Consider the following 23453-nt stretch of genomic DNA (forward strand, 5'->3'; position numbering starts at 1 on the left):
AGCACGGTGAACATGTTGAACTGGACAGTTCTTTGTTATGGGGGCTGTCCTGTGCTTTGTAGGATGTTTAACAGCACCCCTGGCCTCTACCTACTAAGTCGCCAGTGGTACCTCTAACCCATTGTCATACCCAAAAATGTCTGCAGACGCTTATCGCCTGGGACGAGACGCGCTGCTCTATCTGCTTAACAAAGGTTAACTATTTCTTTCTTTCTTTCTTTCTTTCTTTCTTTTTTATTTCTAGGAGAGAGAGAGAGAGACAGCATGAGCAGGGGGGGGTCAGAGAGAGAGGGAGTCACAGACCGAAACAGGCTGCAGGCTCTGAGCTGGCCGTCAGCACAGAGCCCGACGCGGGGCTCGAACCCACGAACCGCGAGATCATGACCTAAGCGAAAGTCGGACGCTTAACCGACTAAGCCACCCAGGCGCCCCAAAGGTTAACTATTTCTGAGGAGAAGACTCATCCAGAAGCTCTGTAATCTTTTCATATATGATTTATGATATTCAACCAAAGAAATAGGAAACAGGACTAAGGAAATGAAAAACAGGCAGCAGAAACCGATGCATAAATGTCTCCTAGCTATTGGGATTATCAGATACAGATATTAGAATAACTATAACAAAAATATTCACAAAACAATATGTCAAGAGGAGTATTTGACAATATCCAGTTTGTAACACAGAGCTAAAAAATGTTTTTTATTTACTTTCACTGACGGTGGTTTGTTTCCTTGTGTGTGCTTGTATTTCAGTCTTGTATTTATACATAGTTTTCTTAATTTGTAGAAAATTTTGAAGCCTAAATTCAAGACACTTTTCTTCTGCAAAGATTTGTGCCTATTCCTCACAGGATATGACTGATCTTGGGTCTCTTTATCCCTCTTTTCATGGTTCTCAGATCACTCAAGGAATCTCAGGGTCAGCTTCTCTACTTTTTTTTATTTCAAGTGCAGATACTTGCTTTTGGGTTTCTTAGAGGATTACATTACTTCCCACAAGCCCAGCAATGGAACAAACACTCTGTTTTAGGTGTATTACCTGCTCCTCATATTGCTGGAAGCTTGGCCTATATCTTGTGTACTTCATTGTAATATATCCTTTGTAATGCTATTTCAAAAAGTGAAGATTTATTTTCAGAAATCACATTTAAAATCACATGTCCCCACCAAAAATATAAAGTTGAAAACAAGTGGAGGTTAAAGAAGAAACTAGATTTGGAAGAGTTTTAGTTTAGATTTTTTTTTTAAGTTTATTTATTTATTTTGAGAGAGAGAGAGAGAGAGAGAGAGGGAGAGAGAAAATCCCAAGCAGGCTATACACTGTCAGCATAGAGCCCGACATGGGCTCACAAGCAATGAGGTCAGGACCTGAGCCAAAATCAAGAGTTGGATGCTTAACTGACTGAGCCACCCAGGCACCCCAAATTTTAGTTTAGAATATTTATTAACTATACTTCCCACAAAGCAGTTGTCATTTTCTTGCCAAAAAAAAAAAAAAAAGGAATGTGCAAATTAAAATTGCCAGTGGAATTAATGCAATATCTCATTACATAACACAGCATCAGCAAGCAATCAATCCCTTGGACTCTCAGGCAATCAGATGTATTTAAGCCAAAGATGACTCCAGACAAAAGCAATCAGGGTTCCTCTAGCACTGCTTTTTGTGCGATGGCTTATTGTTTAAAGCATCTCATCGCTTAGCCTTTATTTGTTTTCTTTTATTACCTCATTTCATTCCCTGAATAGCTTTAGCAGTAGCGATGTTAACTATTATTGCTAGGACTGATTAAATAGTCTCTTTCTTTTGATACATCAGGTGAAAGCAAAAGTCATTTCACTGCTGAGCTGATACTGCAATTTCCTGTTCCTTCAAAGAAGACATTGCTTTCAAACAATGGCATGAATGTTTTTGACAATTAGCAATTACATGTGATTTTGTTTTGTTTTGTTTTTATTATCCTGTATTCACTTCTTTGATTTTATTGAAGATTTGAATGAGAGACACTCATAAGCACAGTTTAGCTCATAATAGAAGGAGACTCAAAATAAGCTCAGTTTCTGTTTCAAACAAATGATATTTATCCTACACTTTCTATAGTCAAGGATCTGTGAAGGCTTGCATGAAGAACCAGCATTTCAAATGCCTTTGTTTTCTGACATTTTTGCCATTGCCAATATACACAGGTAATCACAAGTAATTCGAATGTTCTTTCTTTTCAACACTCTCCGTCTCTTCCTCTTCCCTTAATTGAAGGAATATCTCCCTCTCTCCCTCCACCCCTATCTGTAAAGTACTATTTTGATATTCTTATCAAAACTGAATGTTTCCATTTATTTGGTAGAATCCCAGGAATGTAGAACACCCCAATTTACTTGGTCATCATGCACTTTTTCTAAGCAGCCAAGTTTAGCCATGGACGGATGTCTCTATGGACTCTCCTCTAAATATTTAATTATCTTGAAAGAGTGAAAAAGATGGGGAAGGAGGTTTTTTTCTCATGTCTCCCCACACTCTCTGAACTGCTTCCATTAGTTTTAGCCACAGGTAATAATCATTAGGACATAATTTGAGAATTTCTATATTTCCATAAATCTGGAGCATTTATGGCCCTCGTACGTTCGATCATTTGGAATTGTATTTCTACACTTAACTACTTTTACGTCATAGCCAATGGCAGGAAGTCTTTCTCTATCTTAATTTCTCTACAAAAGAAATTGAACTGAAGAGAATCCCAAGAAGTTGGCTTTCTATGAAAGCTTACTTTGAGTCCCTTTCTATTATGAGTTAAACTGTGCTTATGAGTGTCTCTCATTCAAATCTTCAATAAAATCAAAGGCAACAGTTTTAATGTCTTCAGTATAGGTTGAATAAATTCATATGATTTTTACAGGTACATTGCATAGTAATATTGTTGGAGCAAAATATTGCTGGTAATAACATAGTAGCTGCCATTACAGTCTAACAAATTATCTAGCCTGGTCAGACATATTTGGAACATTTAACTAGAAAACAGGACTGGTTGCTACCACTGATGCAGGTTTGTGAATGAAATGCCACACCTACACCTCAGACATGTTAGAGATCATCTCGTCTAATAGCTTTGCATAGAGAACGAGAAAAGCCAAGTGACTAGTCCAGCCTAGATAAAACCATTTATTGAAAAACAGACCTTTCCCAACTGCACTGTGATGTCACCTCTGTCGTAAGTCAAGTGGCCTTTTACTGTATAGGTCTTTTCCAGTGTTTTCATTTTGTTCCATTTGTCTGTCTGATATTTTATCAGCAATATATTCTTAAATACTATAGCTTTATAGTAAATCTTAACATCTAGTATTGTAATTTCTCCACCCATTTTTCTTCCACAATAATACTCTGGCTATTTTCATCCCTTTGCATTTCTATACTATCAATGATAACTGAATACTTAGGGATGCATTAAATGTATACAGCAATTGTTGGAAAATTAACACACTGACGGTCCTAATTTATTAACATAGCATACCCTTGCTCCCAGTTATATGTTTTTTAATTTCACTTAGTAGTTTATAGTTTTCTATACAGGAGTCTTGATATCTTTCACAAGTATTCCCATTTTATGTTTCTTATGCTATTTAAAATTAAACCTTTAAAGAAATGTCATGTTCCTGCTATATTAAAATCAACTAAATTTTAAAATATTAAGAGTGCCTGAGTGGCTCAGTCGGTTGAGTGTCCTACTTCAGCTCAAGTCTTGACCTCACTGTTCATGAGTTCGAGCCCCACTTCAGGCTCTGTGCTGACAGCTCAGAGCCTAGAACCTGCTTCAGATTCTGTGTCTCCCTCTCTCTTTGTCCTCCCCTGCTTACTCTCTGTCTCTCAAAAATGAGACCTTAAAAAAATAAAATATTAACCGCTTGTATCTCATGACATTGCTAAATTTACTTCTTAATTTTAATGGTTTATATGTAGGGCTTTTTTCCTACTAGTATAATCATGCCATACATGAATAATGACAGTGTTATTTCATCCTTTTTAATGTTTAATTCTTTTTCTTGCCTTAGAATACTCTATAAGACATCTGTGTGATATTGATTAGAAATAGAGATAGTGGCCATTCTTGTCTTGCTCCCGATCTTTGGGGAAATGTTTTCAGTATTGTGCTTCTAACTATGATGTTGGCTGTAGATTTGTTTTAGACCATAATCAAAATAAGGAAGATAAGAAATTTATCTTTTATTCTTTTTTTTGCATGAAGGAGTTTTGATTATTATCAAACATATAATATGCACCTTTTTAGATGATAATATTTTTTCTATTAATGTGATGAAATATTTTGATTGGTTTTTAAATGTTAAACCAATTCTTTAATCCTGGACTAAACCCATTTGGATACAAATCTTTTTGAAAATGGCTGGATTTGATTCTTCATAAAACTAGAACAAGTAATCCTAAATTTGTATGGAACCAGAAAAGACCCCAAATAGCTAAACCAATCCTGAAAAAGAAAACCAAAGCTGGAGGCATCACAATCTCGGACTTCAAGATATATGACAAAGCTGTAATCATCAAGACAGTATGGTATTGACATAAAAACAGACATTTAGATCAATGGAACTGAACAAAGAACCCAGAAATGGACCCACAAATGTATAGCCAACTAGTCTGACAAAGTGGGAAAGAATATCCAATGGAAGAAAGACAGTTTCTTCAACAAATGGTGTTGGGAAAATTGGACAGCAACATGCAGAAGAATGAATCTAGACCACTTTCTTACGCCATACACAAAAATAAACTCAAAATGGATGAAAGACCTAAACGTAAGAGAGGAAGTCATCAAAATCTTGGAGGAGAAAACAAGTAACAACCTCTTTGACCTCAGCCATAGCAACATCTTAATTGAAGTCTCCAGCGGCAAGGGAAACAAAAGCAAAAATGAACTGTTGGGACCTCAAGATAAATAGCTTCTGCACAATGAAGGAAACAAACTAAAAAGCAACCAACAGAATGGGAGAAGATATTTGCAAATGACATATCACATAAAGGGTTAGTATCCAAAATCTATAAAGAACTTACCAAACTCAACAACCCAAAAACAATAATCCAGTGAAGAAATGGGGCAAAAGACATGAGTAGGCACTTTTCCAAAGAAGACATCCAGATGGCAACCGGCACATGAAAAAATGTTCAACATCACTCGTGATCAGGGAAATAGAAATCAAAACCACAGAGAGGTACCAGCTCATACCTCTCAGAAAGACTAAAAATAACAACTCAGGAAACAACAGATATTGGTGAGGAGGCAAAGAGAAACCATTTTGCGCTGCTGGTAGGAATGCAAACTGGTGCTACCACTCTGGGAAACAGTATGGAGGTTCCTCAAAAAATTAAAAATAGAGCTACCCTACGACCCAGCAATTGCAATACTAGGCATTTATCCAAAGGATACAGGAGTGTTAATTCAAAGAGTGTTAATTCACATGCACCCCAATGTTTATATCAACACTATCAACAATAGCTAAAGTATGGAAAGAGTCCAATGTCCACTGACTGATGAATGGATAAAGAAGATGTGGTATATATACATATATACAATAGAATATTAAACAGTGATCAAAAATAATGAAATCTTGCCATTTGTGACAACATGGATGGAATTAGAGTGTATTATGCTAACAAAAAGACAAATATATGATTTCATTCGTATGTGGAATTTAAGATACAAAACAGATAAACATAAGGGAAGGGAAGAAAAATAATATAAAAACAGAGAGAGGAAGAGAAAGAGAGAGAGAGACAAACCATAAGAGACACTTAAATGCAGAGAACAAACTGAGGGTTGCTGAAGGGGTGTTTGGTGGTAGAATGGGCTAAATGGGCAAGGGGCGTTAAGGAAGATACTTGTTGGAATGAGTAAGTGATGAATCACAGGGTTCTGAAATCACTTTTACAACATATGTTAACTAACTTGGTTTTATTTTTATAAATTAAATAAACAAACAAATAAAAGAAAATGGCTGCATTCAAAGTTTGTGAGAGATTGATTTGTAACATCCTTTTTCCATAATGTCCTTGTGTGATTTTGTTGTCAAGGTTATTTATAGCATCATGAAATTTAAATTCTAGCCTTTGGCTTTTATAAGAGATTATTTTAACTTTATAGACATTTTTCATTTATATTTACCCTATATTTAGGGTTTTTCCCCAATACTTTAGTGTTTATATTTTGGATCATTTTCATAATGTGTGAGAAACTTTTTTCTTTAATATTTTTTCTGATAAGGCTCTTCTGGTCATCACTTCTTTTAGTTTTTGTTTGGACATGTTTTCATTTTGTAATCAAATTCTAAGGATATTTTTGTTAGGCATAGAACTCTAATTTAACACTTTCTTTCAGAATTTTAGATGTCATTCCATTGTCTGGCGTAAGCATTTATTTTGATTATTTATAATTATTTTATTATTATTTAGTTGTCAGTATTCTTGCATTTTTTCTTTGAGGGTAATGCATCTTTTTATCTCTGACTACTTTTAAGACTTTCTTTTTGTCCTTCAGCAATTGACTGTGCTGTGTCTCACTTAAGGTTTGTGGTTTTCTATATATTTATTCTCCTTAAGCTTCATGAAGCTTCTCGAATCTATAGTTCAAATTCTTTTGGCACTTGTTTTAGTTTACTAGGGCTGCCATAACAAACTACTACCAAGTGGGTAGCTTAAATAATAGAATTTATTTCCTCACAGTCCTAGAGGCTTTAAGTCCAAGATCAAGTGCAATCAAGGTTGGTTTTTTCTGAGGGTCTCTCTCCTTGGCTTATACATGACCATATTCTCTCTGTGTCTTAACATGATCTTCCCTTGGTGTGTCTATGTTCTAATCTCTTTTATAAAATCTCCAGGATTGAGGCTCCCTTGAATGGCCTACTTTAACCTTAATTACCTCTTTAAAGATCCTATCTCCAAATATACACACATTCTGTCTGAGGTACTGGGGGGAATTCAACAGACGATCTGGGGTGGAGGGTGTGAGGTGGGACACAATTTAACCCATTTTAGAAATATTTTTTCTATTATCTCTTAAAATATTACTTCTGCCTTATTCCATCTTTTATTTCTGGGAACCAATTAGATGCATGAGATATTATTTCATGTCCAGTAGGTCTCTTATGCTCTTTTTCCCCCATTCTTTTTGTTTTCTATGCTTTAGTCTAGATATCTACCAACCTACTTTCAGTTTACTAATTGTCTCTTCTTCTGTGTCTAATCTTCCATTGTATCTCTTATTCAGTTTTAATTTCATTTACTATATTTTTTAATTCAGAATTTCCATCTTATTTTTTTACATATAGTTCTCTGGTTAATTTCTCCATTTAACATAGTTTCTTGAATATATCAAAGTTATTCTAAACTCCATTACTGACAATTCTAGTTTAGTCTCCTGTACCATTCTTGATCTCTTTTTAAAGTCTATTTTTTCTTGCTCATTTTTGGTCACTGTATCCTATCTCTTGACATATGTTATTTTTTTAATTAATCATAAATACAGTTTAATAAAATTGGTAGAATTTTGTGAGTGATACTTTTTGAAGATTTTTTTTTCTCTAGCAGACATGTGCAAAAAAAGATAGATAACCTCAATCCAATTAGGATTTGAAATGATTTCTAAAGTGAAAACCTGGGATGTTTGTATGATGTTTATCAATGCCCTCTTTTTCAAAGGTTCCTGAATTCCAATTACTGTTTTTCTAGCTAGATGTTGTCAAAAGCTGTTTAGTTTATTCCTCTGTTAGATGTTGCTTTTCCCTTGCCCTAAAAAGTGTCAGATTTCACGAATACAGGAAAAGGATTATTTGCATAGAAGGTAGAACTTACATTCCCTATGGTTTCTTTTTCTTTAGGATCTTGGCCACTTAAATCCAGGCTGCCTTGGGAGCCTTTGACTTAATCTTATAGCTGGATTTTTTGCTAGTCAAAAATGATTGTTGAGGCTTGAGACAAAATGGAGATCAGAATTTCAGGTGCAATAGAATTTTGTTGAAAAATAATGTCATTATAAAATCCCTTTCAAAGAAATAGCATTATTTAATATAGAAACCATGAGTTATCTGAAACATATTGTTGGCAGAGGAAAGAAAAGAAATTGAAAGTTCATACTGAGGTAAAAGCATATAAGGCTGTGAAAAATGAAATCCTTCTTCCAATCTTATAAGAAATATATAAAATTATAGTATATGTGGATCTACTTATGGAAGCTTTTTACTCTTTAAGTTATGTGTTTATTTAATTTAAAAATGTTAAATACTGTGCCGCAAACCAACATCATAGTGGTACTTAAGAAAACGAAACTATAGTAATACTTTCAAATAGATTTTTATTTCACTGTCTTTAGAGCTACTGATTAAGTAGGTATTCCCAATTTTGAAAATTTTTAAATTGATAGTTTAAGTTATTCTCTAGATTATAGAGCATATAACTGGATAATATTAAATTCTGTCTTAGGTCTTTCTGAGTTAAGAGCACAAACTCTTTTTTTTTTTTTTTTTTTTTATGTTTTATTTGTTGTTTGAGAGAGAGATAGAGACCGCATGAGCAGGGGAGAATCAGAGAGAGTGGGAGACACAGACAGAATCTGAAGCAGGCTCCAGGCTCTGAGCTAGCTGTCAGCACAGAGCCTGACACGCGGCTCGAACCCACGAACCGTGAGATCATGACCTGAGCTGAAGTCGGACGCTTAACCGACTGAGCCACCCAGGCGCCCCAGGAACACAAACTCTTAACTCTTGTCAAAGATTCCATTCTTAGGGAGCTAACCCCTGTCATGGCAGTGCCTTCCATTAGGGACTCCTCTGGCAGGTAGGATGTTATTTATTACAGTATATTAAGCTCTGTTTCCTTATTACTCTTACCTGTTAATTCTGAATATGTCACCTGTGCTGTAAAATACCGAAGTTAAAGTAAGTTCGCTATACTTATAAATTTTAAGTTTGTTGAATTTCTGACATTTTTGGCTGTGCAGTTCCCAGGCTCTGCATATGTTTGACACTGCATTATTGAAAAAATTGGCTTAAATCCTGAATATGATGTTAAAGAATATTTCCCGAAACTGAATGTAAAATGCGTGGGTACGTATATGCATAATTATTGATAAGACTTTATTTTTTAAGAAAATTCAGCTACTTCGATACATTATGTCTAGAGTTTTACTTACATATTTTTAAATTTTAAAATATATTTATTTTTAAACAATTTCAAACTTAGAAGACCTAAGAATAGTGTAAAGAGCTTTTTTACATGAACCATTTGAGGATAAATTGCTCACATGGAGTTCTGTCACCTTCAAATTTAAATGAACTTATATATATACATTCTCATATTATATATACACTTATATATATACACAGTGTTTTTTCTAATGTTTTAGGATTTGGTGAAATCAGTCTTAGGAACAAAAAGTAATACAAAATAGGCTATCAATAGGAAATATTGTTTTTTGGGTTTTTTTTTCCTTAATTTTAAAAGCCTACCTTGTCATTCATGAAAAATATTATTTATTGTGATATAGATTTCATTGTTTAATTTGTTAAATAAATTTCCTAATTATCTCTGATGTGGGGAGAAAGTTCACAGTTATTTCAAATCAATTTAATTAGCACTCCTTAATGTGTATTAAGGAGGTGATATATTCACTCACACTTCAGATTTTTTTTTTTAAGTGACAAACACTAAGAATTTAAAAGTGATTAGGGCCTGATTCCACACGACCCTTCCATTGCCCCAATAAAGTTTATTTTCAAGAAACCTTTTGTAAAAACGTTTCTCTGATTCTATCAACCCCAGCACTCTCACTGGTGAATGGCATTTGTTGCCTGACTCTCCTATGGCATTTGTCCCATAGAATTAGGGTTGTATGTGTTTATTTATGCCCTTAGAATGGAATAATTAAAGTCAATACCAAGAAATGGCTCAGGATAGGATAAATCATAGGATTTATGTTTGCAGAATCCCCAGATCTTGTTTCTGAAACAAGGTACTATTCATTGTCCAGTTAATGGGTTTACCAGCTAGGAAGAAAGACATTCTTATTTTAATTAATATTGGTCACTTCATGAGGGGCCACACTCATCAATTACTGAAGTTCCATATTTTTTAACCTCAGTCATTTACTGACTTTTATGTACTTTTTAGGGCAGGCAACAGAAAATTATATTAGTTCTACATTTGCTTAAATGTCTCATTTCCTCACACATTCTGTGATTGATTACTTTAATCCTCGCATGCTAATAAAGTACACACAGAAGAAATGACATTTATCCATGTTTTTAAAAGTCACGAGCAACTCTTCCTTGGCTAGTAATTGTGATGTCAATGTGCTTGAATTATGAGAAGTCTCACCTCCCATTTTGGGAGGTGAAAGGTGCTTCTTCCCTTTCAAAGGTCTGATGGGAGATTACTTCATTCTCACACACAAAATATTTGTACTTGGATGAAATGGTTCCGAATATTATAGTTCTCAAGTGTTTAATTCCATCTCATAGAAATTTCAGGAGAACTTAGATGCATTTGGCAGGAGTTTTTCTAGTGCAATCAGGTTGCTATGGTAAACCTATTATTTTAGGCAAAGGAGGACTGTGTTAGTAAAGTGCTAATCTCTTTGCTGTTTTATGTGAGCCTCTAATTACTATCTAGCTATTGAGCGTGTACTGCAAGTGTGGTTTTTACCATTTTAAAAAGTGAGAGAAAATGAGGGCATAGAGAGTGTGCCTGCTGTTGCTGCACTAACGGGAACATTTGATAATAGAGTTCTCTTCCTAGTTAATCTCATTCTGGATCAGGAAATATTGGTGTTTGTTTGTTTGTTTGTTTAGCGAAATGGAATAGGAAAGGAATGGATTTTGTGTGAGTAATTGAGCTGCAAGCCTCCCAACATGTATTCTCTTGTAAAAATGTAAGTAACACCTATTGTTTATTGAGCACTTACCATGTGTCAGGCCCTGTCTTATGTACTTTATATGCACTACAACATTTAGCATTTACAATAATATTGTTACCAGTTTTATTACTATTCCCATCACACAACCGTGGTAAATTAGGTTTAACTGGTTCTTCCAAGGAATTACACTTGACAGTGGACATACCAATATTAGAATCCAGATTTATTTACTATCAGATCCCATGCTTTTAGTTGTATCTGTGCCACAAAATGTATTTCCCTTTCTGTTTACCTTACTGACATTGAACAAACACTTTAAGACTTAGTCCCACGTCCAGGTCACCTTTATCAGAAACTTTTCGTAACCCCACCAGGTGTGTGTGCTTGTGTATTTTACCTTTATTTACTCCACTATTGAAAGTTTTTGAATGTTCTTCTTTATTTTGTATCTTCAGTATATTGCATAATACTTAATCAATAGCTGATATTCAAACTGTGTTTGTTGAATGAATGATTGAGGGAGTGATCAAATGGATACAGATATTCAAGGCTGATAAGCCTAGCTGAATCTACTCTTGAGCATGAACATGCTTTCTGTGTGGTATATTTTGAAGGAAGTGAGAATCACTCATCACCTAAGTACCTCAAATGTCAGCATATAGGGTAGAAATGATCTTTGTGTTTGGTTGTGTGTTGTGTTTTCAGTTATGGTTTCTGAAGACGTTTCAGCCTTTAACAGTTGGTATTCAGGTCCATACATTTAACATGTGGTGTCTGAAAATTCCAGATTATAATCCTTCACAAAAATACAAGCTTATTATTGGCAGTAATGGAGAAGATTCCACTGGTCATTAACATCTAATGCAGTATGGGTTTACCCAATTAGTTCATGAAGGGACTCTTCCCTAACTTAATGCATGAGATTAGGGATTAATGTCTATCTTATTTATCTTTGTATCTCCTCGTATACCATAGAGTAACTAGTCACTGATGATTTGAAGGCTGTGCCTTGTAGAGATGAGGACTTAAAAAGAGAAGTTTGAAGAGAGTGAAGGATAGGAGAAGGTGTAGTCTAAAGATTTAGAGATCTGTCACGGTTAAGATGTATATGAAGAGAAATCCAAAAAGAAAAGAAATCCTGGGAAGAAAAGGGAGGGAACAAACGTGTGTGTGTGTGTGTGTGTGTGTGTGTGTGTGTGTGTGGAGAGAGAGAGAGCGCGCGTGACACAGAGAGAGAGAGAGAGAGAAGGAGAGAGATGGAAGAGATTGGTTGAGGGACAAAGTAGGGAGTAGAGGCTCAAGAGAAGAATAGGAGGGAAAGGAGGAAAAGATATATACCCTAAAAAACAAATGACACCCTTACAATTTCACATTGTTAGGCTTATTTCAGTTTTGGGAAATTAGCTTCTAGCAGAGATAAACACCTTTTCTTCAGGCAATGCTTGCAGATCTCTCTTTATTTTCATTAGGGAAGAGTCACCCAAGCATCCCTAACTATTAAAAAGGATAACCAACAATAGTTCTAGAAACAACTGAGGAATAAGAGTTGATCTTTCCATCCCTTCACACACTCTGTGACCTTGAGAGATAACCTATGGATCCCTTTTCACTGTGTGTACTTGAGAAAGTCACATATTACCTCATTCTCAGAGATTCATTTTCCTTATCTGTAAATTGTAGGGCTAGTTGGACTCGATCATCCTCCATGATTTTCCATCTCTAACAATCTCCAATTTTATGAAATAATTAAATAAATATTTCTACCATAGCTGTGCTCTGGTAATTAATAAGGGTACAGACTAGTGATTAATAAATCAGGGGTATTTTTTAGTTTTAAGTTCTTATTTAAATTCCAGTTGGTTAACATATAGTGAATATTAGTTTCAGGAATAGAATTTAGTGATTCATCACTTACATACAACACCCAGTGCTCATCACGACAAGTGCCCTCCTTAATACCCATTTAGCCCCTCCCCTGCCCACCTCCTCTCTGGTAACTATCAGTTTGTTCTCTATGAATAAGAGTCTGTTTCTTGATTTTTCTCTCTTTTTTCCCCCCATGTTCATTTGTTTTGTTTCTTAAATTCCCCGTATGAATGAAATCATATGGTATCTCTCTTTCTCTGACTGACTTGTTTTGCTTAGCATAATACACTCTAGCTCCATCCACATCGTCGCAAATGGCAAGATTTCATTCTTTTTGATGGCTGAGTAATATTCCAGTGTGTATTGTGTGAGTGTGTGTGTGTGTGTTTATACTCATACCAATTCTCCAATTCTTTATTCATCAGTAGATGGACACTTGGGCTCTTTCCATAATTTGGTTATTGTTGATAAGGCTGCTATAAACATATCTATAAATAAATAAAGTTTTAATCTTTTAATTTCTAAAAATGTAAATGAGGCAATCTACCTTTTATAAAGGTATCAAGTGGCTCTTTTATTTCACCTTATAATTTAATGGTACATAGTTCTATGCAGAATGAAAGTCCTATTTTCTCTTACCACTTCAGTATTAAAATAAAGGTATTTTCTTTGTGTGTTCCTTGAAGCATCTTGTGGGTAAAATCTAGTCATAAATTAGGGTTTTGCCAGGCTGTATCAGGTAAAATCTTATTAAATTGAAACTTTCAGAATTTTCAAATATTTTAATGAACCAGGTGACTTTTCTTCAAAGTATAATTATTTAAAATTTGCCGATTATTTCCATGAGATTTACTAAGAGATGTAAATAATTTACATTCATAATGATCATCATGTAGTATTTCTATTGTGAATGATCCATTTTTGTCCTCAGTCTATTTTTCTTGTGGGTGTACATTATTGGTTATTTATATATGAACTCATATGTATGGTTGGGTTTTTTTTGAGAGAAAGAGAGAGAGAGCATGTGCTTGGGGGAGGAGCAGAGAGAGAGAGGTAGAGAGAGAACTCCCAAGAGCTCCGTACTGGCACCACAGAGCTCAACACAGGGCGCAAACCTGCAAACTGTGATATCATATGAGATCACAACTGAGCCGAAACCAAGAGTTGGACACTTAACCAACTGAGCCACCTGGGTGCCCTATATAGTCATTTTTTATTATCTGTTTTATTTGTGCAAATATTTTGTCTCTGTCTATTGTTTATATGTCAGTCTTGCTTATGTTATTTTTCTTTAAATATTGTTTATGGTCAAGTTTGTCAGTTTTTTAATGTTTCTGCTTTGTTGTCATGTTTAGAATAGTCTTTCCCACCCGAGGGTTATGAAAACTCTCACCTATATCCCTGTCCAGGATTTTATGTGTTACGCTTCTACATTTAAATGTTGAATATGTTGGGAATTTATTTAGTTGTAATGAATGAGTTAAGAAAAGGGTTTGATTTTTTTTTGCAACATAGCTTACTGGTTATACCAGACTTGTTTCATAAACAATCTACGATGCCCAGGAAAATATATAGCATATTAATTTATAACATTATGAATAATTAGAAAGTAGTAACATACAAAACCTTGATCTGGGTGCAAAAATAGAATAATGCCAGGATGCCCACCTCCCCCTCCTCAATTACCACAGACACCTTCCCCTGAAAATATGACCATTATTCTCATTTTTAAGGTGTTTTATGCCTCTCTTTAATTTTTTTTTAATTTTAGAGGGAGAGCTGGGGAGAGGAGGAGAGAGAGAGAGGGAGAAAGAGAGAGAGAAAGAGAGAGAGAGCGAATCTTAAGCAATCTCCATGCACAGCCTGACATGGGGCTTGATCCCCAGGACCCAGGGATCATGACCTGAGCTGAAATCAAGAGTCAGATACTCAACTGACTGAGCCACCCAGGCAACCAGACCCTCTATGCCTTTCTTTAAAGTTTTCCTCCTAAATATATATTACCAAACACTATGATATTTAGACTTGCCCATTTTGAAATATTTCAAACAATATACGTCATTTTGTGGCTGACTTCTTGCACTCTACATTATGGTTTGAAGATTCAAGCATGATGTGGCAAGTAGCAGTGCCTCCTTCACTTTGATAGTTGTACAGTGCTGTACTGAAGACTACAACTGACATTTATATATTCTGTCATTGATGGATATTTGAGGCTCCTTTGAGATTTTTAGGAATAGTGTTGCTATGATCATTCTGGAACATCTCCGGGTACAAATGAGTATAATTTTCTCCAGTGAATATGACCAATAATTGAGTTGCTGGTTCAGAGATTATGCATATTGACCTTACTAGATAATGCTAAGCAGTATTCCAGAATATTCTGCCAATTTATAACTCTACCAACTGTAAAAATATGCCCTGTGTTTCCACACCATTTCCAAAACTTGTTACAGTCGGTTCTTAAATGTTTGCTCATGTGGTTGGTTTGGGATAGAATGTCATTATGATTTTACTTTGCATTTCCCGTATAATTTAGAAGGAAGAATCTTTTCAAATGTCTACACATCATATGAATTTTCTATTAAAACAAATATTAAAAATGTTGACCATTCAGTTTCACAATAATAATTGTAAATTTTGTCAATAATTCTCAAAACAATTAAGTGTGTAATATTTGGAAATATCATTCTCCAACACTTTTATCTGGAGTTAATACCTACTGAAATGAAATAGGCTATATAGGATAGCAGAAATTTTAGACTTACATAACCCTTGTTTAGAATTATACTCCCATATCTGATCAGGTGATCCACACAAAACAGATTCTTCATATTTGGTGAATTTCATATGTGAAACCATTTGGCATAAGTGCATTGGGGTTTTAAATTTTAAGATGGTACTTACAGAAAAATATACTCTAAGACAAACATATGCACGTGTTAGCTCTCTTAGTGAGTGTTAGAAAACTTGAAGATGTTATTTAAAGTGAGGTGTATTTTATTTGTTAAAATGACTAGTTGTGCTTAGCAGTATGAACTGCATTTTGTGAGTTTTAGAGTTTTTCTTTATTTTATGAGAGTGTCAAATTTGAAATATTTAAGTAAAATTTTTTTAAATGAGAACTTCTAGATATCTGCCTTAGCTCACTACTCTTTGCTAATGTCTGAGCCTTAAAATATAGTACATAGGGATTGCCATACCATATAAAATGATATCATTGGATTGACTTTTTGTGTGTGCCTAAAGATTATCTGCTTGGACAAGAATGGACAGACTCAGTGTAAAATTCACGTAAGTTTTGGTTGGACGATGTTGATGACGTTGGCTGAATTAATTTCTTCTCAGATAGTTATTTCTGTCCTTTCCATCTGTTCTTGAATTATTTTTTCAAAAATTACTTGGCTTATTTGTATTTCTTTGAGTATATCTTTCTTTAGAATCTTTCTCCCGGTTTGTTACATAAAATGGCACTTATTAGCGCTAGATGTACAAACTTCTGTTACCCTTCATTCTTACTTATGTGAATATTGATAGTCATCTGAGAAGCTACATTTATATCTCCACAACACTAAAAGAGTCATTGAAATTGTGCTCGCTTTGGCAGCACATATACTAAAATTGAAATATCATTTAGCAAATAAAGCAAGGAGATTCGATTCAGTCTCTTATTTCAAAAAGTAGAAGACAAGGGTGCCTGGGTGGCTCAGTCAGTTAAGTGACTGACTTCAGCTCAGGTCATGAGCTCATGGTTCATGGGTTCGAGCCCCGTGTTGGGCTCTGTGCTGACAGCTAGCTCAGAGCCTGGAGCCTGTTTCAGATTCTGTATCTCCCTCTCTCTCTGACCCTCCTCTGCTCATGCTCTCTCTCCCTCTCTCTCTCTCTCTCAGAAATAAATAAAACATTTAAAAAAAGTAAAAGACAATGAATCTGTCAGTGTTTCCTACTCCATCGACAGAGAACTTCACTGGCTACCAATAAGATATAAATCTCACTGTCAGCCTGGACCACAGAGAGTTCAGTATTTGTGGTCAATTCAAGCATGTACTTATCTAGTATAAAGTTTGCATTCAGTGATCTACTAGTATTGTGAACAAATTACTGTGGGATCAGAGAGAAGGAACAATTCTTTGAGGTAACCCAACAGGGATGGCCAGGAAGATTTCATGGAAGAGAGGAGATCTGGGCTGGCTGTTGAATTCTGGATTGGAAGGTATAGAAAAAGTGGTAGAGCACTCAACAGACAGAAGAAATGGAGCAGAAGGCAAAGTCTCTGAGTATGAGTGTACTGTGAACATTGGATATATACTTGGAGAGGTGAGCTGGACCAGGTGTGGAGAGCTCTGTTGAGGAATTTGATCTCTGTCTTGAAGGTCCTGTGGGAACATCAATTGAAAGAGGATCACAGAATCATAGACAGGTTTTAAGAAAGTGGATCTGGGGCTCTTGAATGGCCCGGTAGATTGTCTTTTGATTTTGGCTCAGGTCATGATCTCGTGATCCGTGAGATCAAGTCCCACATCAGGCTCCACACTGACAGTCTGGAGTCTTCTTGAGATCCTCTCTCTCCCTTTCTTTGCCCCTTCCCTGCTCATTCTCTCTCTCTCTCAAAATAAATAAATAAATAAACTTAAAAAAAAAAAGAAAGTGGATCTTATGAAATTTCAGACTGGAGGCAGGAGAATAGTTTATTAAAAGAAGAAAGGAATCTATTATATCCTCTTGTATTTTTAAGATTTGGTGACAGATCGGGGTACCTGGGTGGCTCAGTCAGTTGAGCGTCCAACTTCGGCTCAGGTCATGATCTCACCGTTCGTGGGTTCGAGCCTCATGTCGGGCCCAATGCTGACAGCTCAGAGCCTGGAGCCTGCTTCAGATTCTGTGTCTCCCTCTCTCTCTGCCCCTCCCCCACTTGCAGTCTCTCTCTCTCTCTCTCTCTCAAGAATGAATAAATGTTAAAAAATTAAAAAAAAAAGATTTGGTGACAGATCAAATGATGGTGACCTTCTCCTGATAACAGGACACAGGAAGAGAAGTAGATTTGTGAATAAAGCTGATGAGCTTGCTATGGGACATATTTCACTGGTGTAACTGTGAAAGTTTTTCTGGCAATTGGAAAGGTGTATGTATTCTGGAAGAGACCTCTTATTCTAAATTCAGGTTCTGTCATTAAAGCGCATGCATTGTGGGAATATTACTAAACTATTTACTTGTGATGATTGTTTAGTGCATCTGTTCAATAAATATTCATCCAAGCATCATAAGGACACAAGAGAAGGCAGTTGACCCTGCTGTATTTGTGGAGGTACGTGAGTAGTGGGTGCAAGTATCATGGATTTGGTGACATTGTATCTTGAAAGATGAGCAGAAATTTGCCTGCTAAGTGTATGTCTTGGTTGGGACTGGACTGAAGTTGTGAACTTGGACAGCAGAATAAGGCACTTAAATATGTGGCCTGATGAACAACTTACTCTTCACTGACTTTCTGTCTGTAATAAATTAGCCTGTTTTGATGTATGATTTTTTTTGCCTTTCCCTATGAAGCTTCTATAGCCTATAAACTGTATTACAGCTATAGCCATACAGTAACTCAGCTAACAGTTGGCTTAAGAGAGCTTTTTAAAACCCCAACAGATTCATTGCCAAAAAAACACCAAGAATTGCAGAGTGGCTAATTATTCTCTGATATTTGAAAAAGGATACTTGAATTATAATCCACGAGGGAAAAAAGTGAACCCAGGACTGAATAAGAACACTTTTCAGTGTAACTTTACAGAAGAGATACAAGACAGAAACGATCCATGGCAAAATAAATGAAACATTGATATCCAAACACATACGCCAGCATTTCTGCCATCCTTTCCTGAGAGGCACAGAAACCAATAATGCATATCCAGGAAACTTCCCGAATGCCTTAAAATGTGAGTTAAATTGTCACCACAAATACACATGCCCTCAAATTCAAAAATTGATGTTGATTTGACAAGTGGACTGCATTCCCTCTTGGGAATCGTGTGGCAGATATTTCCCGAATCTGTCCGTGAAGGACGGGTTGACTATTTGTGGCTGTGCTGCTGATGGTTCTGTAGTTAGTCTCTTTGTCTCCACAGTCTGGATATTTTTTGTCATTCACACACACACACCCATGATGAGGGCAGATGTGTCTGTGTACACCAGAAGGTAACTGGGGCTCAGGAAGTCTGGGTTCCGGCGCCACCCTTGCTGATGTCTACCTCGCTGGCCTTAGATAAATCATTTAGCCTCTGCTTGCATGGGTTTCCTCCTCTATTAAGTTCACTGCGGGAAATCATGGATCCTCTTGACATTTTATAAAAAATAAATGAGTAGTAGGGTATTTTTCCAAGGAGAGATCTGGGGACCACCAGTTAGAGTTCTTGTCTGTGGGCCACAGAAACCAACCTCCTTAACTGGGATGGAAAAGGACTGTGTTAGAAGGGTTTGGGTGCAGAGTGCAAGCTTGGACAACCAGTTCGTGCGGCAGCCTGGGGACGGAAGGCCCTGCCGAGAACTAGCCCCTGCTGCCATTGCTTTGGAACTGGGTGCCCAGCTTCTCCACTCGTGGACCCTCACTGCTGGGCTGTTGCTCTTGCGAACGCTGCCACAGACCCTGTGCCTTCGCTCTCGCCCTCAAGATTCAAAGCCATGGCCGAGGGTGTCTGGTGTGTCCCCCTTCTGTCCACCAGCGCATAGGAAGAGGGAGTATATCCCTGGGGAAGGAAAAGGGCTCTGCCTCCTGCTGAACTTGGGCCCGTCTCTAAGTAGAAAGAGAGACAGGTTGAAGGGCAGCCAGAACAACACCCTCTCTTGCAATATCTTTCACCAGATTCTCAAAGGGACAATGACCCCACCACTTCTGCCAGAAAAGATTATGAATCACTGCATTAGATTATCTTTAATTACAGCTCTGAAATTATACGATTCGAAATACTAATTTTCCTTTCTTCCATCATCTACCAACTCAGAATTTCTTTAACAAGATACAAATGCAGCAACAGAATGACTAACAACATTGCAGGGTCAGCCCTGAAGCATCTTATGATCATTTCAGTGGGTGTGTAATTATGATGGTTGGGCTAATGACAGAGAGTAGCAGATGTCTTGGAGTACTCACCCAGCTGGATTTCTGCCAAACCAGCACCAATTCCTCAGACAAAGGGAGATTTTCTTTCTTGTACAGCCTCATGGTGCTGTGTGGAGTATATTAAAATGCAGTGTGGCTTCATGGTTAAGTGCACAAACTTTAAGGTTAATAAGAACGGATATAAATTTTGAATCTATTCCTTATGAGCCGGTTCACTGTGGAAAGGAACTTGACCTCAGTACCTCTCTGTTTCCTGTTTAGTCAAATGGCAGTACTAATGCTGGTCAATGTGTGGCAACGTGAAAACCAAATGATGGGATTCAGAGAATTATAGTGTTTGACACGTCGTTACCACTCAAGAAATGATGATGAAAGCCATAACGATAATAGTTAAGGAATTCCCAAACTGTGAATCAAAGTCATTCCAGAAACTGCTTATCCTTTAGAATTTCAAGTCAAGAATAATACTGGGGTTTGGGCCATGCACTTTGACACATGTTGCCTGTTAAAATGAGTTCTATGAATTACGAAATTGATGCCAAATCGTCCTAAAACATCACCTCGTTGTTTGCTTATGTGGCAGATAGAACCCCAATAAAAATATACAAAATATTTTTTAAATGACGTTATCCTAAATTATGTCAAAATAGATACAATTTTGGTATCATCAAACTAAGTGGAAGATGAAACGCCCAGAGGGTTTAATAAGGGAAGTAGTCTTGAAAACGGACTGAAACAAAAGCGTCACTCCGGCCCCCGGCCCCCTCGCCACTTGGACTTGGTCTTGCCGGAGGCGAGAAGAAATGTCATTTGTGGAACTATTTCCAGGCGCAGCGGGCACAGGCTTCGCGGTGTGTTAGTTGTGTCCTTTGAAAGCCTGGCCGATTCCGTGGCCTCCTAACAAGTGCGCCCTCCCTGTGCGTTTTGCAGGTAAATGCGAATGTGGCAAGTGTACCTGCTACCCTCCGGGGGACCCCAGGGTGTACGGCAAGACGTGTGAATGCGACGGCCGCCGCTGCGAAGGCCTGGACGGCACGGTCTGCGGGGGTAAGTGCTGCTCATGGCCTCGGCCACCTGCGGCCGGCGTTGCCTGCCTTCCTCACCCTACTTCTTCCTCCTCTTTTTTTTTTTTTTAAAAAAGGAAACTCTGTTAAAAAAGAAGATAACCTGAAGGCAATATACGAGTAGACCTAAAAGCATCACACAATTCAGTTCGTATCGATCTTTATTTTCTTGGGCTCTTGACTTGGGAGAATGTGAACATACGAAGCCCGCTGGTCACTAAAGGTCACTGAGACCGTGCTAAGCCTTATGAAGGTAGTGACAGGTTCTGCTGCACCCGCTCTGTAGGAAATGATGTTCTCACTCTGCTAATAAAAACTGGCAGGGAAGGACATATTACCTACAAATGTGGGGGAAAAAAAGCAGTACGATCACATTCTACCTACAAAAGCACAAAAGACAGACATTCCATTTCCATGACAGCTCGGAGACCCCACAGGAGGTCAGCGACGGTAATAATCTGCAGAGTAAGCGTGACACAGAGACGCCAGGCAGCAGAGGGAGTGTGGCACAAATGAGGGTCCCCAAAGGCAAACGTGACAGTGTCTATTTGAGCTTCGTGCAGCTGAGGGGACGGGGCCCACCTCATTCCCCTGGGTCAGGCATGCAAAAGTTCATTTTGCAGAGATGACGCCTGCGGACTGCAGCTCCCTGCAAGCGGCCAGTGCCAGCGAGGGGGGTGGCCGGGTGTGCAGTCGCACTGAAAGAATCCATCGCTCTTCAGATAATGATCATAATGTGATTCGGCGCTATTATTGGCAAATAACCAAAATGCACAGACAACTCACCAAAGGTGGGGACACCCTCTATCTGACATCCACGTCTTTGTTCTCTTGCTGACCAGCTATAACACACCGGTGATTTAAGCAAGCATCCTTTGTTCTTTCCTTTCTCTGTGGGCCAAGGGAAGAGGCCCTCGCACAGCCCCAAGAGATCGCCCCTGCTTTCTGCAGATTCACAGATGTGACAGGGAGTGAGGTTGGAGGCGTCAATGTCCCATAACTAAAAAGTGGCAGAACCTAGGATGTGGGCTCTGACGTTCAGTTCACAGATCTTTCTTGATAACACAGTTTTCCTAGGGTGACATCAAACTGTTTGGGCTTTTTGTCAATATTATTTTTAGTTTAGATCTCTTTCTCTTTTCGTTTTTTTAAAAAAAATTTTAAATGTTTTATTTATTTCTGAGAGAGAGAGACAGTGTGAGCAGGGGAGGGTCAGAGAGAGACAGAGATATAAAATTTGAAACAGGCTCTGGCTCTGAACTAGCTGTGAACACAGAGCCCAACGTGGGACTCAAACCCATGAACCATGAGATCATGACCTGAGCCGAAGTCAGAAGCTTAACTGAGCCACCCAGGTGCCCTAGATCTCTCTTTCTTCACTAGTATCAGTTACCAGAAATATCTAAATCAATTATAGTCTTTTTATTTTTCTGGTAAGTGCTCTCCTTACTAACTTATTTAATAATTTTTTTAATGTTTATTTAATGTTGAGAGAGAAAGAGAGAGAGAGAGAGAGAGAGAGAGCATGAACAGGGGAACAGCAGAGAGGGACGGAGACAGAGGATCCCAACCAGGCTCTAAGCTGTCAGAGCAGAGCCCAATGAGGGGCTTGAACTCACAAACCATGAGATCGTAACCTGAACCGAAATCAGGAGTTGGACAGTTAACCAACTGAGCCACCCAGGTGCCCCTTAACTCATTTAGTTCTTACAAGAGTATCTAAAGCCTACCTGGCTTCTATAAAGAACCACATACACATCTCTGCTCTTATTAGCATTGTCATATCTCTGACATGGAGTGTCTACATCACCTGGGTCTCCCTACCCATCTGCCTCACTAACTTGGTTGAAATGTTGATATTGTAGAAACCTGTTACATCAACATACCTATAAATTATATACTCCCTACCCCCAATGCATCTTTCTCTACAATTTTGGGGAGAAAATCAAAGATAGCAACAGGTCTGTATAACCCCCTGCTAGATGAGATCAAACATGTATTAGGTAAATGAGAGAACATCTCACAAAGTAATAATTTCTTAGACTAATACTTGACTCTGCTTGTCTATACTCTGTATTCTGTCCATCTACCCAGAGTTATCTGTGACCCCAGGGAAACTGATTTCCTCTAGCCAAATTAGTAAAAGACCAATGTATAAACCAGGACACCAACTACTTGATGTTCAATGAGAAATATAATTGTGCCAGAGACTAGAACCCTTTGTAGGGAACTCTGTGGGAAGTAAGATTCAGAGATAAGGATTGGAATGCAAGGAATTTATTGGAAAGGTGGAGAAGACATGGTAGGATAGTGGGAAAGGAAAGGCAGACAGTTAAGATGGTGTTATCCATCCAGTTACTGTGACGGTCAACTGGAGCTTCATCCGAGGACAGGAGATGGAACTCTGGGAGCCTAAGTTAAGCACATGGTTCTTATTTTTTACATTATTGTTTTAATGTTTTATTTATTCTTCAGAGAGAGAGGAAGACAGAGCATGAGCAAAGGAGGGGCAGAATGA

At 37.5% G+C, this 23453-nt stretch overlaps 1 protein-coding gene across 1 annotated transcript in view; it reads left to right on the forward strand.

The window, feature by feature from the left end:
* The window catches only part of LOC120223796 (integrin beta-like protein 1), a 102392-nt gene that overhangs the window by 56577 nt on the left and 22362 nt on the right, over positions 1 to 23453 (forward strand). Inside the window, exon 3 of the mRNA XM_039222031.1 lies at positions 20802 to 20918. Within this exon, the coding sequence (XP_039077962.1) occupies positions 20802 to 20918 (117 nt within the window). The remainder of the gene's footprint in view (positions 1 to 20801; positions 20919 to 23453) is intronic.

The sequence above is a fragment of the Hyaena hyaena genome, unplaced genomic scaffold, assembly GCF_003009895.1.
Source record: "Hyaena hyaena isolate Hyena2069 unplaced genomic scaffold, ASM300989v1 scaffold_1037, whole genome shotgun sequence".
In the NCBI taxonomy this organism is placed as follows: domain Eukaryota; kingdom Metazoa; phylum Chordata; class Mammalia; order Carnivora; family Hyaenidae; genus Hyaena; species Hyaena hyaena.